This window comes from Quercus lobata, chromosome 8 (genome assembly GCF_001633185.2).
Source record: "Quercus lobata isolate SW786 chromosome 8, ValleyOak3.0 Primary Assembly, whole genome shotgun sequence".
NCBI lineage: Eukaryota > Viridiplantae > Streptophyta > Magnoliopsida > Fagales > Fagaceae > Quercus > Quercus lobata.
In genome coordinates this window covers 51,168,402-51,183,496 of record NC_044911.1, presented here as the reverse complement: position 1 = coordinate 51,183,496, position 15,095 = coordinate 51,168,402, and the positions used below count along the sequence as shown (strand labels likewise).

The 15,095-nt window shown below is 39.6% G+C and overlaps 1 protein-coding gene across 1 annotated transcript; it reads right to left on the bottom strand.

Annotated features, from left to right (window-relative positions):
* Positions 1–13,314: 13,314 nt before the first annotated feature.
* On the bottom strand, positions 13,315–13,950 carry LOC115957032. Its single transcript, XM_031075274.1, has 3 exons — positions 13,852–13,950; positions 13,612–13,734; positions 13,315–13,530 (listed from the first exon to the last, which is right to left on the bottom strand). Exons 1-3 carry the CDS (start codon positions 13,948–13,950, stop codon positions 13,315–13,317), a joined length of 438 nt encoding a protein of 145 aa, XP_030931134.1.
* Positions 13,951–15,095: the final 1,145 nt, after the last annotated feature.

The following is a 15,095-nucleotide window of genomic DNA, read 5'->3' as shown; positions in this document are numbered from 1 at the left end:
TTTTCTCAAAATATTTGATTAGTGTAGCAACTCTTGTATTTTATTTTCTTTTTTACACTAGACAATTCTATATATGTGCACCTGCATATCGAGCTGTCATTAGAAGAATGCATTTCAAGAGAAATTATTAAAGGTTACATCTAAATGGTTTCCATATGTTTCACCATAAACTGCTTGCTGAGGTCATATTGCTCAAGGAATTGGGTTTGCCAACTTAAGGGTCTGTTTGGATACCGCTAATTTTACTGAAAACTGAAAACACTATAGCAAATAATTTAAACACCAGCTGATTCATTTTGGGGCTGATTACTGTAGCTTCAGCTAAAAGTATTTAAGCTACGCATTTTTGCTTTTTAAAAAAAAATTAATTAATTTCACTCCTCTCCCACCCTAACGCTTGTCTTCGAGAAAAGAAATCCACGCCCACCAGAGAAATCCACGAGGAAGACAATCTAGATGCCAGTGAAGATCAGGTTCCCTGAGAGAGTGCTCTTCCTTCCATAAACCCATTTCACCCCTCTTCCAATTTCACTCCTCTCCCACCCTAACACCTCTCTTCCCATAAACCCATTTCACACATCTTCCAATTTCACTTGCTGACCCATCTGTTTAATTCAGGTTAGCTTTATTATTTTGTGGCTTTCTTTACTCTTATATATTTAGTAATGTTTGAATTGTTGGAATTTAACATAAATTGTTCTGCTTTGCATTTATTTTCTGTTCTAAAATGGCCTGTTGATGTTAAGAGCCTAATCTTTTAAGCTTGTTTTATGCATATATGATTAGAAATTAGAATACTGTGCAGAGGGTTTTTTAATTTTTGGGTAAATGGGTTTTTGAGTTTGTGAATTGTGATGGTGTTTGATATTTAATTGCTACATGTTTAGTTATTAAAATGTGTGTTTGTGTTTGTTTGGCAGGGCCGTTGGTTTCAGCTGCAAAGGCTTCTGGTGGATCTTCCCAAAAGGTATATTAAAGTGAATTTGCTACAATATGGGAAGCTTTTACGATTGCCTCAATATTTCCATGACTGTCCCACAGTAGCAAAAACAATTTTGTAATTGTGAACTAGGAATTTTAAATATGTTGTAGAAGATGTAGACAAAAGTGGGTGTTTATTGTTTTTGAATGGATAAATGGAGGGAGGCATCCCAAGTTTCATTCTAAGACATCCCAAGTTTTCTCCTCTAGAATGTTCTTTAATTTTTATTTTAGATTCTCTAATTTATGCTGATACATAAGTTCTCTTAACCTGGATTACTTTTTGCTTTGTTCACATGAAAATTCTCCATTACTACCAATAACAATAGTAGTAAGTAGTTCATCATTCAACTTGACCCAATTTTTATAATCGGTATTCTTTGTGTCATTGAAGCGAATATTACACCAAGCAGGCAAAATAGCCCAGGAAACAAATTCTCAACCAGTGCACCATATCTATGTTATATGCAAATCTCATTCAACTTATAAATTGAAAACGTTATAATTGTTCCAGTTAAAAGTCCATGACAAAACAAGCCGATACTCTGCCAACAAAGCACTTGTTTTGCCTCATTTGGTTATTCTCTTATGCTCTTTATGTTGCTTTCACTTACCACAAATTAAAATATCATCTCTATTAAGTCAAACAACTAAACTCAGGTTAGATTAAGTCAAAGTATCACCTCTTATGCTCAAGTCTTATATATGGCTCTTGCACTATAGTTTAAAGAAGAATTTTGTTTTCAAATCTGTAGAGATCAGTAAATATATTGGTGTTTCATAGATCGTTACTATGTAAACATGCTTAACTTATGATAATTCTAATATATAATTCTTGGGGGTCATGCAGACCTGTTTACATGATGGTGTAGAGTAAGTTTGTTGTACTGTTCACCATTCCAAGCCAACGTAATATCTACTGTCAGTTCCTACAAATGTCGAAAATGAGTAACTATCTCTCTAGTTTTGATGGCCATTTTTGTGACGTTGACAACTACGTCATTAGGATGTATCTAAAACTTCATACTTTTGGTAAGAGGTTTTATAGTTGTCACTTTTGCTCGCCATCTAAGTACCATATTCAAGTATTGGCAAAATATTTGTGTTGTGCATTAAAGAGCCAATTCGTTTTATTTCTGTTTATGTGCTATATTTTATTGTGCAGGATGATAACCGTGCATGCAAGTTCTTCAAGTGGTTAGACACCAGCATTTCTTGTACGCGTGGCGCAGCAATAGCACCTATAGCTATAGCCAAATTCAAGCGATTGGAGCATGCAGTGGAAGTTGCTAATGAAGAGTTGAAGCAAGCACATGCCCTGATAGACGCAGCATTGGAAAGGGAGCGAGTTGCAAAATGAAAGGCTGAAAGAGCCAAGGCTGCACGCATGATTTCTGAAGAGAAAGCAAAGAAGTTTAAGATAGCTCTAGTAGTCTCCTGATTCATGTTTGTAGTATTGCTTATCTTGTTTACTAGGTTTGGAGAAGTTGAAATCAGACAAAAGTGTTTGCCATAATGGGATGTGTATATATGTAATAATACAGACTTGTATTATTACATTTGTTTTCTATATTAATCATATAACTTATTCCATATTGCAAATAACAATTTATGATATGTATGTAGTTGTATTTCTGTTATATGTGGAGACGTTTTATGGAGATAATGTTAATAGCCAAGTTGATGGAGATTGTAAGTTTTGTTGTTATATATATGTGTCTATATAAATATATATATATATATATACACACACATTATATTTATTTATCTATATACACTTTGCCAGCAATTGATAATTAGGGTTCTTGGTGTCTTTAAAACAAATTGAGGGTAGATTTTGTTTTCTTTATTTTTTTTTTTTTAAACTCTTGGTAGATTATTGTTGCAATCTTCAAATCTATTAAGTTTGTCTCTTGTTCAGATAAGATTAGAGTCTATTCAGAAGTCCCCTATAAGCTTGAAATCTACTGTTGCAATACTAATGAGTTTCATATGTAACGATATGTACAAATTCATAAATCAAAGTTATTACAATCAAGTTTTGTGAGCCATCAGTTTTGCTTACCAACAAAAAATCACCATAAAACAAAATGGTATTACATTTAAGTTTGTGAACCATTAATTATGGTTCCCACAAAAAAATTACCATAATGTTAATGGTATTTTCAACCACACTAATTTCTATTGTGACAAAAATAATAGTCACCATAATCAATTAAGGAGGTTATAACTTCCGTAACAACTTAAGTCCTACAATAGACGCATCCTACATATTGATGCTGTAATATTGTTCCGAACCACTTTCATCTCAGGTTCATCCAAGGAAGAAATCACATGTGTCATTTCATCGTAATAACCTCCCTCGCTACTTCCATATGTGCCCCGTGCAGAATAACCACGTTTAAGGTCACTGTTTTCATGTGCTCTAATAAAATTATGAAGAACCATTGTAGCTACAATGATGCATTCTTAAGTGCGTATATGAAAGGCTGACATACTTCTCAAAATTTTCCATCTATTTTTCCAAACTCCAAAAGTTCATTTTATGACCGAACGAAGCGATGAATGAAGATAATTAAATTTCTTCTCTGGATGATGTGGGCCTCGACATTGCTAAAAATCGAGGAGGTGGTACCTCTTTCCCTTATATGGTGCAAGGAACCCTCTCTTCATAGGGTACTCTGAATCAACAAGATAATACTTTCCTACAAACAAGAATGTTTATTACATTAGTATTTTCACTACATAATACATACTTTAATACAAAAATTAAACTGCATATTTACAAACCAGCTAGAGGTTTTGGGAAGTTGTCACTCTCATTATTGAGGCAACTTAAAAAGATTCTTGTGTCATGCGCTGACCCTTCCCATCCAACACTCACGAATGTGAATTTCATGTCAAAATCACATGCGCATATGCAATTCGTTGTTGTGATCCCTTTCCTTCCTCTATAAGGGTGTTGCTCATCAACTGGTAAGACCACGGGGATATGAACCCCATCAATCGCACCAATACAACCCTAACCATTGCCATAAAAATACCATGTGAAATTCGATACATGTTATAACTGTATGGCACCATGGTACCTAGATCCATTTGCGCCTTAAATTCTAGCCTAGCAACGTGGCCCATGGCCCCAGTCTCTTTCTATCCAAAACCCCAGTTCGAACCCACACAAATTGCAGGCCCAAGTTTTGTCACCTGATCCTTGCTCGGCAAACCATTCCCGAACAATAAAGAAAGAATAACGTCCAAACACACCATCCTTCGCATACCCGGCAGCGCCTTGGGAAACACCGCTACCGGGCATGTCTGTTGGAGTGGGAACCAAGTTCCAAGGCCACTTTCACCACGTTCTACTCCCACCTAACCATCCACTTACGACTGATGATATTGGACCTCCAATTGCACTAACTATGGTAATAATCATGATCTCTCCACTAATTTAGAGCTATAAATATGAGAAGTTGGGGAAAGAAAATGGTTGTTGAAAGGTTCCCAAGGAAACAGAGAGTAGAGAAAAAAGAGTGATTCAGAGAGAGAGAGAGAGAGAGGCAGCTTCACTGAGTCTCTGTGCCGAGAACAGCCCGAAGTAGGAAATCCTAAACCCAATTTACAAATAAGTTGTGAGCCCAAGTGAGGTCAGGCCCAATAGTCTCATTTTAGGTGCGCATAATTGGCGCCCACCGTGGGGCCCTCCTATGAAGCTGTGGTTCGACTGAAACTCACGCACAGGAAAATGTTTGAAGGATGTTCGGGAGGCCACGCTGAAAGCGGATCTGTGGGGTCTTCTCAAGAATCCACATGGCGGGAAAGAAGACAAAAAAGCTGTGAGGATAGGGAGCGCAAGCAAGAAGAGGAAGAGTCTGGCCTCGGGGAGGGGTCATATCAAACTCACCGAACAATGTCAGGTGCCTCGGGACATGGGCAGTTTAACGAGAGAGATCAGGAGCTGGAGCAGTTGCGTAGACTGGTGAGAGATTTGGAGTTTGAAGCAAGAGGTAGGTGCCAGAGAAGGGACTGAGATAACCGAGAAAGGAGGGACGATAGTGTGGGAAATTGAGGTGGGGAGGGATCCAACCAGTCCGGTTCCCGTCAACCCCAGGACCGTTCCCTTTTCTGAGAATCACGTCGACGCAGGAACCGCTCCAATTCTCGAGAGTTGCATCAACGCCGGGACCGTTCATGTTCACGCGAATATGCTGACCGAGGTTCGAATTCCCTAGAGGAGCGACAGCCTTACAATGCTGCTATGGATGCTATAAGCCACGCCTTGCGAAAAGCCGCTCGATCACTGTTCTCAAACGAAATTGAACGGGCCCCTATGCCGAGCAGATTTACACGGCCACCATTTAACTCCTATAATGGGAAAACAAACCCGGTAGAGCACGTCAGTCATTATATCCATATAATGTCTTTTCACACACACAACGATACGCTGATGTGTAAGGTGTTTCCCTAAAGTTTCGGGCCCATGGTGTTAAGATGGTTTAATGGGTTGCGAATAGGTTCCATTCACAGTTTTACTGAGCTGATCCAAGAATTCGGTGCTCGGTTTGTGACATGCAGCCGGGTGCCATAACCGGTGGACGCGTTACTATCTATAAAGATGAGGGTCGACGAAACCCTTCGGAGTTATGCCAATCGGTATTGGGAGCTTTACAATGAAATTAATAGGGGTAACGAGAAGATTGTAGCGAGCACTTTTAGGATGGGGCTGCCCAAGGATTTAGAACTACGGGAGTCGTTGACAAAAAGGCCTCCTAAGGATATGAGGCAACTCATGAGGCGTATTGAGGAGTATAAACGCCTCGAGGACGATCGACTGCAGAATAAGGGCAAAGCCCTGTTGCTAAATCGTTCTCGGCAGGGCGTTTTTCCCCCGAGACCATGGAAGGATTTCAGGATGCAGGAACAAGAAGCACAAATGAGGGGGGGTGAACGTGGCGTTCAAGGAGCCGGTACACAAGATCGTAGACCAAATTAAGAATGAACCGTTCTTCAGGTGGCTGAACAAGATGAGGGGCGACCCGTCTCGGAGGAATCAAAATTTGTATTGTACATACCACAGGGATAAAGGACACACCACCGAGCAATGCAGGGTATTAAAAGATCACCTAGGGCAATTGGTGAAGGCTGGATATTTGAAAGAGTTCGTAGTGGACTCCGGAAACCGAGATGCCGGTCATGGCGCTCAGTAAAAGGGAACCCTCTCCTACCACCGTTAGGGGTGATTAAAGTCATCCATGTTGCCCCGAAGGGTGCGACTATAACCAGAAGAGGGGTGTTGACAGTGACACCTAAAGAAAATTGCTCGGGAAAACAACCCCCCGAAAAGAAAATAAAAATTAGTCGGGTGCCCATCTTTTTTGACGAAGAGGATCTGGAAGGAATGATTCAACCGCACGATAATGCGTTGGTAGTGACGGCGCAGATAAATGACTTCTTAGTGAAAAGGGTGATGATAGACCAGGGAAGCAGGGTCAACGTAATGTACCCGGACCTATTCGAAGGGCTCAGATTAAAAAATTAGGACTTGACGAAGTATGATACACCGCTGGTCTCGTTTGATGGAAGGGTGGTGATTCCCGAGGGTCAAATTTCCTTTCCCGTAAATATGGAAGGTAAGGAAATGATAGTGACCTTCATAGTATTCAGATCATTCTCCCCATACACGGCGATCTTGGGAAGGCCGTGGATTCATGCAATGTGGGCTATTCCGTCCACCTTGCACGTGAAGGTTAAATTTCCTACCAAACAGGGCGTTGTTGTAGTACGAGGAAACCAGCAAGTAGCTAGGCAATGCCTAGTTGCCGCAGTTAGTTGGAAGGGCAAGCAAACTAAACAGAAGGAAACCACCAAAGAGACATCATTATAGCAATTACAGGAGCCCCGAGAAAAAGTGGGGGCTAGTTGTGCCGAGAAGCTAATGAAGGTGAAAATTTTACCGGATACTGACAGGTATTTTCAAATAGGAACGAGCATAAAGAACCAGGATAAGGTAGAAATGTTGTTATTCCTTATGCAGAACGTGGATGTGTTTGCATAGAGTCCGTACGAAGTGCCTAGGGTGGACCCCGAGTTCATTGTCCATAAGCTTAACATGGACCCATCATTCCCCCCAAAGAAGCAAAAGCCAAGGAAAGCGGCCAAGGAGCATGTTGACACAGTAAAGTCGGAAGTCCAAAGGCTGAAGGAAGCTGGGGTGATAAGGGAGATCTTCTTCCCGGAGTGGCTAGCAAATACCGTGGTAGTAAAGAAGAAGAATGGCAAATTGAGGGTTTGTGTAGATATCACAGACTTAAACTGGGCATGCCCAAAGGACCCGTTCCCTATGTCGAAGATCAACCAGTTGGTAGATGCCACATACGGATACCCAAGGTTGAGTTTCTTGGATGCCTTACAGGGGTATCATCAGATTGCCCTGGCACCCGAGGACCGAGAAAAGACAGCATTCATCTCCTCGGATGCCAAATATCATTATAATATGATGCCATTTGGATTGAAGAATGCCGGGGCCACATACCAACGGATGATGATGAGGATGTTTCGGGATAAAATAGGGCATACAGTTGAAGTATACATTGACGACATGGTAGTGAAAAGTAAACAGGAAGCACAACATGTAGAAGATCTTAAGGGAGTGTTCGAGGTACTTCAGCAACATAAGATGCACCTAAATGCTGAGAAGTGCGCTTTTGGTGTAGGGGCCAGTAAGTTCCTAGGGTATCTGATCACCAATCGGGGAATAGAGGCCAACCCCGATCAGATCGAAGTCGTGAATCGCCTCAAGCCGTCGAGCAATCCAAAAGAAGTGCAAGTATTAACCGGGATGTTAGTTGCACTTAACCAGTTCATCTCCAAATTCGCTGATTGCTGTAGACCATTTTATCAGCTTCTAAAGAAGTGGAAAGGATTTCAGTGGAATGAGGAGTGTGACAGAGCCTTTCGAGATTTGAAGGATTATCTAACGCAAGCGCCCATGTCAACGGCCCCAAAGTCCGGGGAGGATTTATTCATGTACCTCTCAGTGTCCGATCATGCCGTGAGCGCCGTACTGCTAAGGGACCGAGGAATACAGCAACCAGTGTATTACATCAGCAAAACCCTGGTTGATGTTGAGACAAGATACCTACCCTTGGAGAAGCTGGTGTTAGCCCTTGTGCATGCTACAAGGAAGCTGCCGCATTATTTTCAGGCTCATATTGTATTTGTCCTGACCGAGTATCCTTTGCAGTCATTGTTGAAGAGATCAAACTTCATGGGTCGAATAGCTAAATGGAGGACCCGGCTAGGTTCCTTTGACATACGATACAGGCCGCGAAGCTCAGTAAAGGGCCAGGTCCTTGCTGATTTCGTTGCGGAGTTTTCTCCAAAAAATAATGGGAAGATGGTCTGTCATGTAGAGAATTGCCAATGGAGAGTGTTTGTGGACGGTGCTTCGAGTGCTATGGGGGCTGGTACCGAAATTGTTATAATTACTCCGAAAGGAATACGGTTGGAGCATTCCTTTAGATTGGGGTTTAAAGCCTCTAATAACGAGGTCGAGTACAAGGTCTTTCTTGCCGGATTAAGGAAAGTTTTAGGTATGGGTGCCCGAGACGTAGAGACTTACTCTGATTCTCGGCTGGTTGTTAATCAAGTCCAAGGTAACTTCGAGGCCCAGGATTTTCGGATGAAAGCATACCTGCAGGCAGTAAAGCAAATCATAAACAAGTTCTGTACGGTAAAGGTGGCCCAAATGGGCCGGGCGCAAAACAGACACACTGACTCCCTAGCAACGTTAGTGTCATCAATAACCGAGGAGGTGCCTCAGCTAATCAAAGTGGAGCTTATAAGGGAGCCAAGTATTAGTGTGGCAGATAACGTTAGTACAGCCGGGGTCAACGTTGCCATGATTTTAGCAACCAGGCCATGAATCAAGGGGGGCTAATGTATGACACCATGGTACCCAGATCCATTTGGGCCTTGAATTATGACCCAGCAGCGTGGCCCATGGCCTCAGTCTCTTTCTACCTAAAACCCTAGTCCGAACCCACACAAACTGCAGGCCTAAGTTTTGTCATCTGGTCCTTGCTCGGCAAACCATTCCTGAACAATAAAGAAAGAATAACATCCAAACACACCATCCTTCGCATACCCGGCAGCGCCTTGGGAAAAACCTCTGCCGGGCATGTCTACTAGAGTGGGAACCAAGTTCCAAGGCCACTTTCACCAAATTCCATTCCCACCTAACCATCCACTTACGACTGATGATATTGGACCTCTAATTGCACTAACTATGACAGTAATCATGATCTCTCCACTAATTTAGAGCTATAAATATGAGAAGTTGGGGAAAGAAAATGGTTGTTGAAAGGTTCCCAAGGAAACAGAGAGTAGAGAAAAAAGAGTGATTTAGAGAGAGAGAGAGAGAGAGAGAGGGAGAGGCACCTTCATTGAGTCTCTGTGTCGAGAACAACCCAAAGTAGGAAATCCTAAACACTTTACAAATAAGTTGCGAGCCCAAGTGAGGTCAAGCCCAAGTGAGGTCAGGCCCAATAGCCCCATTTTAGGCGCGCACAATAACCATAAAGATAAATTGAATAAAATCAAGTTAAGATACCAAATTCACAAAGTACTTTGAAATGTGGCCAATATCTATCTGAATTGTGAATATGTTATGACACATTAGGAAATGCAAGATCAGCAAGCTTGATAATGTTTGTTGCCATAACATTGGTTAACAATGTAACTACCGTGTCCACGTGTCGATGCACTGTCTCACCCGAATGTTGAAATCTATCTTACACAATTCTATTACACATGCCACTACCAAGTACCACCAATATCATTGTCACAGACTCTTCCACTCAAACTCTTTTGATACTGTTATATCCATACTGAGTGCATAATGTATTACACAGTTCTCGAAACACATGGCTTGATAGTCTAAAGACATTGCGACATTTTCGCTCGTTTCCATTTAAAATATACTGTACCCATTCATACCCTGTTTGTAGATTTGTATGCATTGGTACTTTGTTCATATTGATCTCTATGTAAGTTACGACATTTGCACATCTAACTAAATATGCTGTGAGTACAATTCTGTCGCTCATCCCGAAACTCATGTCCCTACATATGTTACCAACTTTAATTGCTTGTACAAAATCTGGATTGATACTATAATATATAGGGTGAAAACAAGTTGTTAAACTATAATATGTAGGCTAAAAAAGGTGGTACCAATAAATTAATAGTGTTAAAGCTTAAGCAGCAGTCTAATATTTATAAAGTACCTTCACCAACTCATGCAAACAAAGTGTTTGAATTGAATTCATTGTCATGTGCTTCCATGATTTGATGGCTATACTAATCAACTAGTTGCCAAACACCCAAAACAGACACCCCACTTAAATTTGGTTTGGATTGGTTAATTTTAATATGATCATATAGAGCTAAATATATGTTTTCATAATTTCATCCAAGATTATTGAAAATTGTAGATTCAAATCTAGAGGAGAAAGTATAGAAACTCATTGGTGCTAGGAATTAGATGAGTCGTTTAGCAAATCCATCATTTTGTTAGTTGCTTTGAAATTTTGTTGGCTGGGAACTAGTGCATTAAACTTTTACTTGTACAAATGAAGTCTGAGTTAGTTCAGCACAATGCAGCAATTTTGGCGGAGCATAAGAAGAAATAAAGAGATGCAGCAAAGAAAGGGAAACAACCATCGATAGAGCATAAGAAGAAATATCAATCAAGTTCAATCATTCTACAATACCCTTCCCAGTTTAATACCCTGATAGCACATCAGTCTAATAACCAACTTCCTAATTGTCTTCCCAAGCCAGTTGTGTAACCATATTGCCAGCTAAGCCATCCAACTCATCTTAACTAACTAACTTCATTAACTAATTCTAATACAATGCTAATGTAGGCACACCTCCAATACAAGAATATATATGCTAAAGTATAAGTACACAATGCCAGCTAGGCAATTACAACACCACCTATAGCACGGTTACATTGTACACTCTAGCAGAACTAACACAGCCTACCTCATCAGCTACACACGCATGCCCCATCAGCAACACATGCACCCCTTATTAGTAACACACGCACCCCTCATCAGCACCACACACATACACCACCACACGCATGCCTCATCAGCACCATACACACCCATCATTAGCACTATATGCATGCAGCACCACACACACACCACACTCCTAACAATACCCTTGCATCAGTACACGCATACCCCTGCACCCACACATGCATTCACCTGCACCAACACACACACACACTTGTACCACAGATACACATACACAATTGTACCACCTGCACCATTCCATGCATAGCATTGTCCATTGTGCTCTCTACTGCACTTATGCACTAAAGACATAAATAAACATAAATCTGTAACCACATTTATTTATTTACTTACCTTTCTCCCTTCTTAGTGACAATACCTTCCAATACAAACATTGGACAATCTAGACTTATCAAATGCACCACAGACCTCAAAAAAGACAAACCATAGTGTTTATTTAATGGACCTATCTGATGCTTTATTAGCCATAATAAGCATGCAATCTACTACATATCACATTTTGTTGATTTATGGATTTAATTAATGGAAAAATCTCATAACCTAGGAAAACGCTAACCATGTCTGAGAAACCATAATGGATTCTCATGCACCATGTTTGAGAAAGCATAATGGATTCTCATGATTGCATGGATTAATTATTAAGAAGCTAATGGGGGCAACAAATTACTTATCAGGCATTAGGTGAGATTTTAGGCTTTTATTATCATAATACCAATAAAAAACAATGCTTCCTCATCATGTAGTCTGACCACCAAGTGCAAATGCCCACATATTGGGGAGACTAGCATAAATGATATAATTAGTGCATCCAAAGTTAACTATGAATCTTCCCATAAAAAAGGGGTTCACTTCATCCCATTAACTTGTTCATGTGATTACTTCTAATGTGTGCTTATGTGAATAGGTTATAAACTAATATGTGTTTATGTGAATGTAGTATGGTATTTAAAGTGAAGTTTCTTCATAGTTTAATATCTTGTGAATAAATAAACATGCATGACATCTAGTCTTCAACCCCTTATAATTATAAGGCATGTTGTCAACAATAATTGATTGAGCTCTTTAATTCTCTAACTACATTAGTAATTTGAACGTGTAATTGAAATAAATATTTTATCAATCACAAAAGCTTAACCATTGATAAGCAATGGATTGTTAATGACCATAAAACACATCATAATCTAATACTTATAATAAAGGACATAGACAAAGCTTACCACTTGAAAGCTGGTTCTGCCAAAACATCAATGAAAAACTTGGGGCAAGCTCTTTGGCAGTGACCATATCTAAATTATATTGTGCACATCACATAAAATTGAAGGTTAACTAAATTCATTCATGACATGCCTCAAGTTTTGTCAAGACCCTAAATCTCATAAGTTACAACTAATGCACAACGCTTAAATCATATTAGTGTATTATTATTGTTCTCTACTCCCCCCAATTAACTTTCAAATTGCAAATTTAAACCAAGCAGTGCCATCATTGGCCATTATCTTCCATTGTAGCCATAGAACATCTTCAAATTGAATATGCATGTTACATATTCCATTTTCATTGAAAATTAAAAATTACAAATAAACTAGTATGTATGAGTACTTTAATAACCAAAGAGCAAAACCAAAGAGGATGAATGCCCATTTTTTATTACTACCACAATAGAAAGAGTACCCAATAATTACGTACACACCCAGGGTAAGCATTGTTTCTGCCAATAAAAAAAAAAAAGAAAAAAAGAGAGCAACAAGTACATAGAGAAAATTCGATTACTACAACACAATTAGAAGCAACCCCTATCGAAACAATTCCCTTTCCTTCACAAATGAAGCTTGGGGAGTAGTTGGTACTGTATCTCTAGCCACTTCAGCTGGAACTCCTTTTGATGACTATGTACTGCAAACATATTCCTAGCCTCTTGGTTTCCCATGAAGAAGCAGGAGCTGAACATATAAAGGTGATCACCTGATTGCACCCCAAGAAAACTCAACACCATGTCCATAACTGCTTGAACCTCAGCAGTTCCTGTAGAAGCAAATGGTGTACAAATACTTACACTTCTACTTTCAACAATAATATCTGAGATGTTCTTCAAAGAGTCGGACATCTCTTGCACAATTGAACATTTTTTTCTTGGTTTCTTGTGAATTCCCCTGAAAATGTGGACATCGCTTGCCAAGCCTTTTCCCTTATTCACTATCAGTCTTGCCCTCAACAATGATGGACCTTCAACTTATATTGGGTCAACATCTACAGAGGGCTGACATTGGGGGTCAATAAATTCTTTGCTACTAGTGGAGTCCCTAGACCCTTCGATGCATTCCTTTGGTATTTCACCACTTGGGGTCCATGCATTTTTCTCTGTTGCAATCGTGCCTTCAAACATGATTTCCATAGAACCAACATTCGACAAACCTTTGTGGCGAATGGTTGATGCCTTGGGACATGCCTACATGTGTACAACCAATAGTTACGGCACAATATAGTTGTAGACAATTGAGTTTTTTACAATTATGTAAAGGCAACTAACCTTAAGCTTTTGGGTCCACCACTCATCAGTAACCTTAATCCTTCCAGTGTCAAGATCATAACCCAACCTAGTCTCACACTCAAAAAGTTGCTTCCAAGTCTTCCACTGTTTTCTCAGATGATCCTATTTGTTTTTAAACTGCAAGTGAGACACCACTTTGCCCATTTCACCCAACTACTTAATCATTACATCAACCCCTTCCTTTCTAAAAAATCCTCAATTCCTTTTACCTTCTAGGACTTGAGCAGCACACAAATCACAAAAAGCTTTTAGTTCCATTAGATCTTTCCACCCAGTTCTCACATCATTATCTACGTCCTTTGATTTCCCCTTAACCATTTTTGTTATAATAGAATTCTATACTCATTGAGGCATTTCGAGAAACAGTTTGTATGCATATCATAATCGATTGCACATGCCCACATGAAAAATGCAAATTAAACTCACAAAATCTAAATACAAACATAGGCAGGAAGAGAAACACACAAAATTACACAAAGGAAAAAGAAACCCACATATTAATTTCATGGAAAACACAAAAATCACAAACAAAAGTTGAACACAATTGATCCTTAAATGCAGAACACAACTTACAGATAAATGTATAACACCAACACATCAAAGAGTATGAGAAGTTAAACATAACTTACAGATAAATGCAGTGTCTCTCACCCACAGTGGTGGCAACAACGTCCCAAGCGGAGAGAAGATGAGCTCAAGTGAAGGAAAAACAGAGGGGATTGGGTTCGTTTGTTCTGCTTAATGGGTTTCCTTTGTTTTGGTGGTTTATTAGTTGGTGGGTAGGTGCAATTCATTGAAGATAAAAAGGACGGAGCATTGAAGACATCTCTGCCACATTAGTTGAGAGAAAGAAGAAGACCGTCTGTGAAATTAGTCGTTGGCGTTGCGCACCATTTTGTGTTTCACTCCTCTGCTTCGTGGGTCAGATGAGTGATGAGTGAAATATCCAATGTTTTTAAGTTAAAACAAAACGCATTGTTCAGAGAATTGTAGCAACATATTTCCTTAAGTGATGTGGTCCATGAACAATACACGCATGCAGTGTTTTATTGAAATGGTGCATTCAGGTTTTTGTTTATGCGTTTCAGCTAAAGTTGCTGCGTTTATTTCATGGGCACTGTAGCCGTGGGTCCTAGTGAGTAAAACGCAAACGTAGATGTCAGCCGTGTTTCAGTGCAATCCAAACACTCACTTAGTAGATTACTAATTTTGATTACAATATGGATTTCTTCTTCTTCTTATTTTTTTAAATTTTTTTAATTTTTTTAGTTTAGATCTTAATTTCTTTGTTTTTGTTATGTTTTTATTTTTATCAGAGAAAGTGATAAGGTGCGTTACTGTTATTTAATAATGAAAATCATTTTAGCTCAGGTGAGTTAAGTGACATTTTTCAAACCATGGTAAACAAACTTAAACACATGTAAGTAAACTACAGCTACACCAATAATTAAATTTAGGTCTAA

Coding starts and splice junctions, on each gene's coding strand:
- LOC115957032 (XM_031075274.1), bottom strand. CDS start 13,950: ATGGTTAAGGGGAAATCAAAGGACGTAGATAATGATGTGAGAACTGGG. Junction 13,735..13,851: donor GTGATTTGTGTGCTGCTCAA/GTCCTAGAAGGT, acceptor AAAAACAAATAG/GATCATCTGAGAAAACAGTG. Junction 13,531..13,611: donor GGTGGACCCAAAAGCTTAAG/GTTAGTTGCCTT, acceptor GTACACATGTAG/GCATGTCCCAAGGCATCAAC.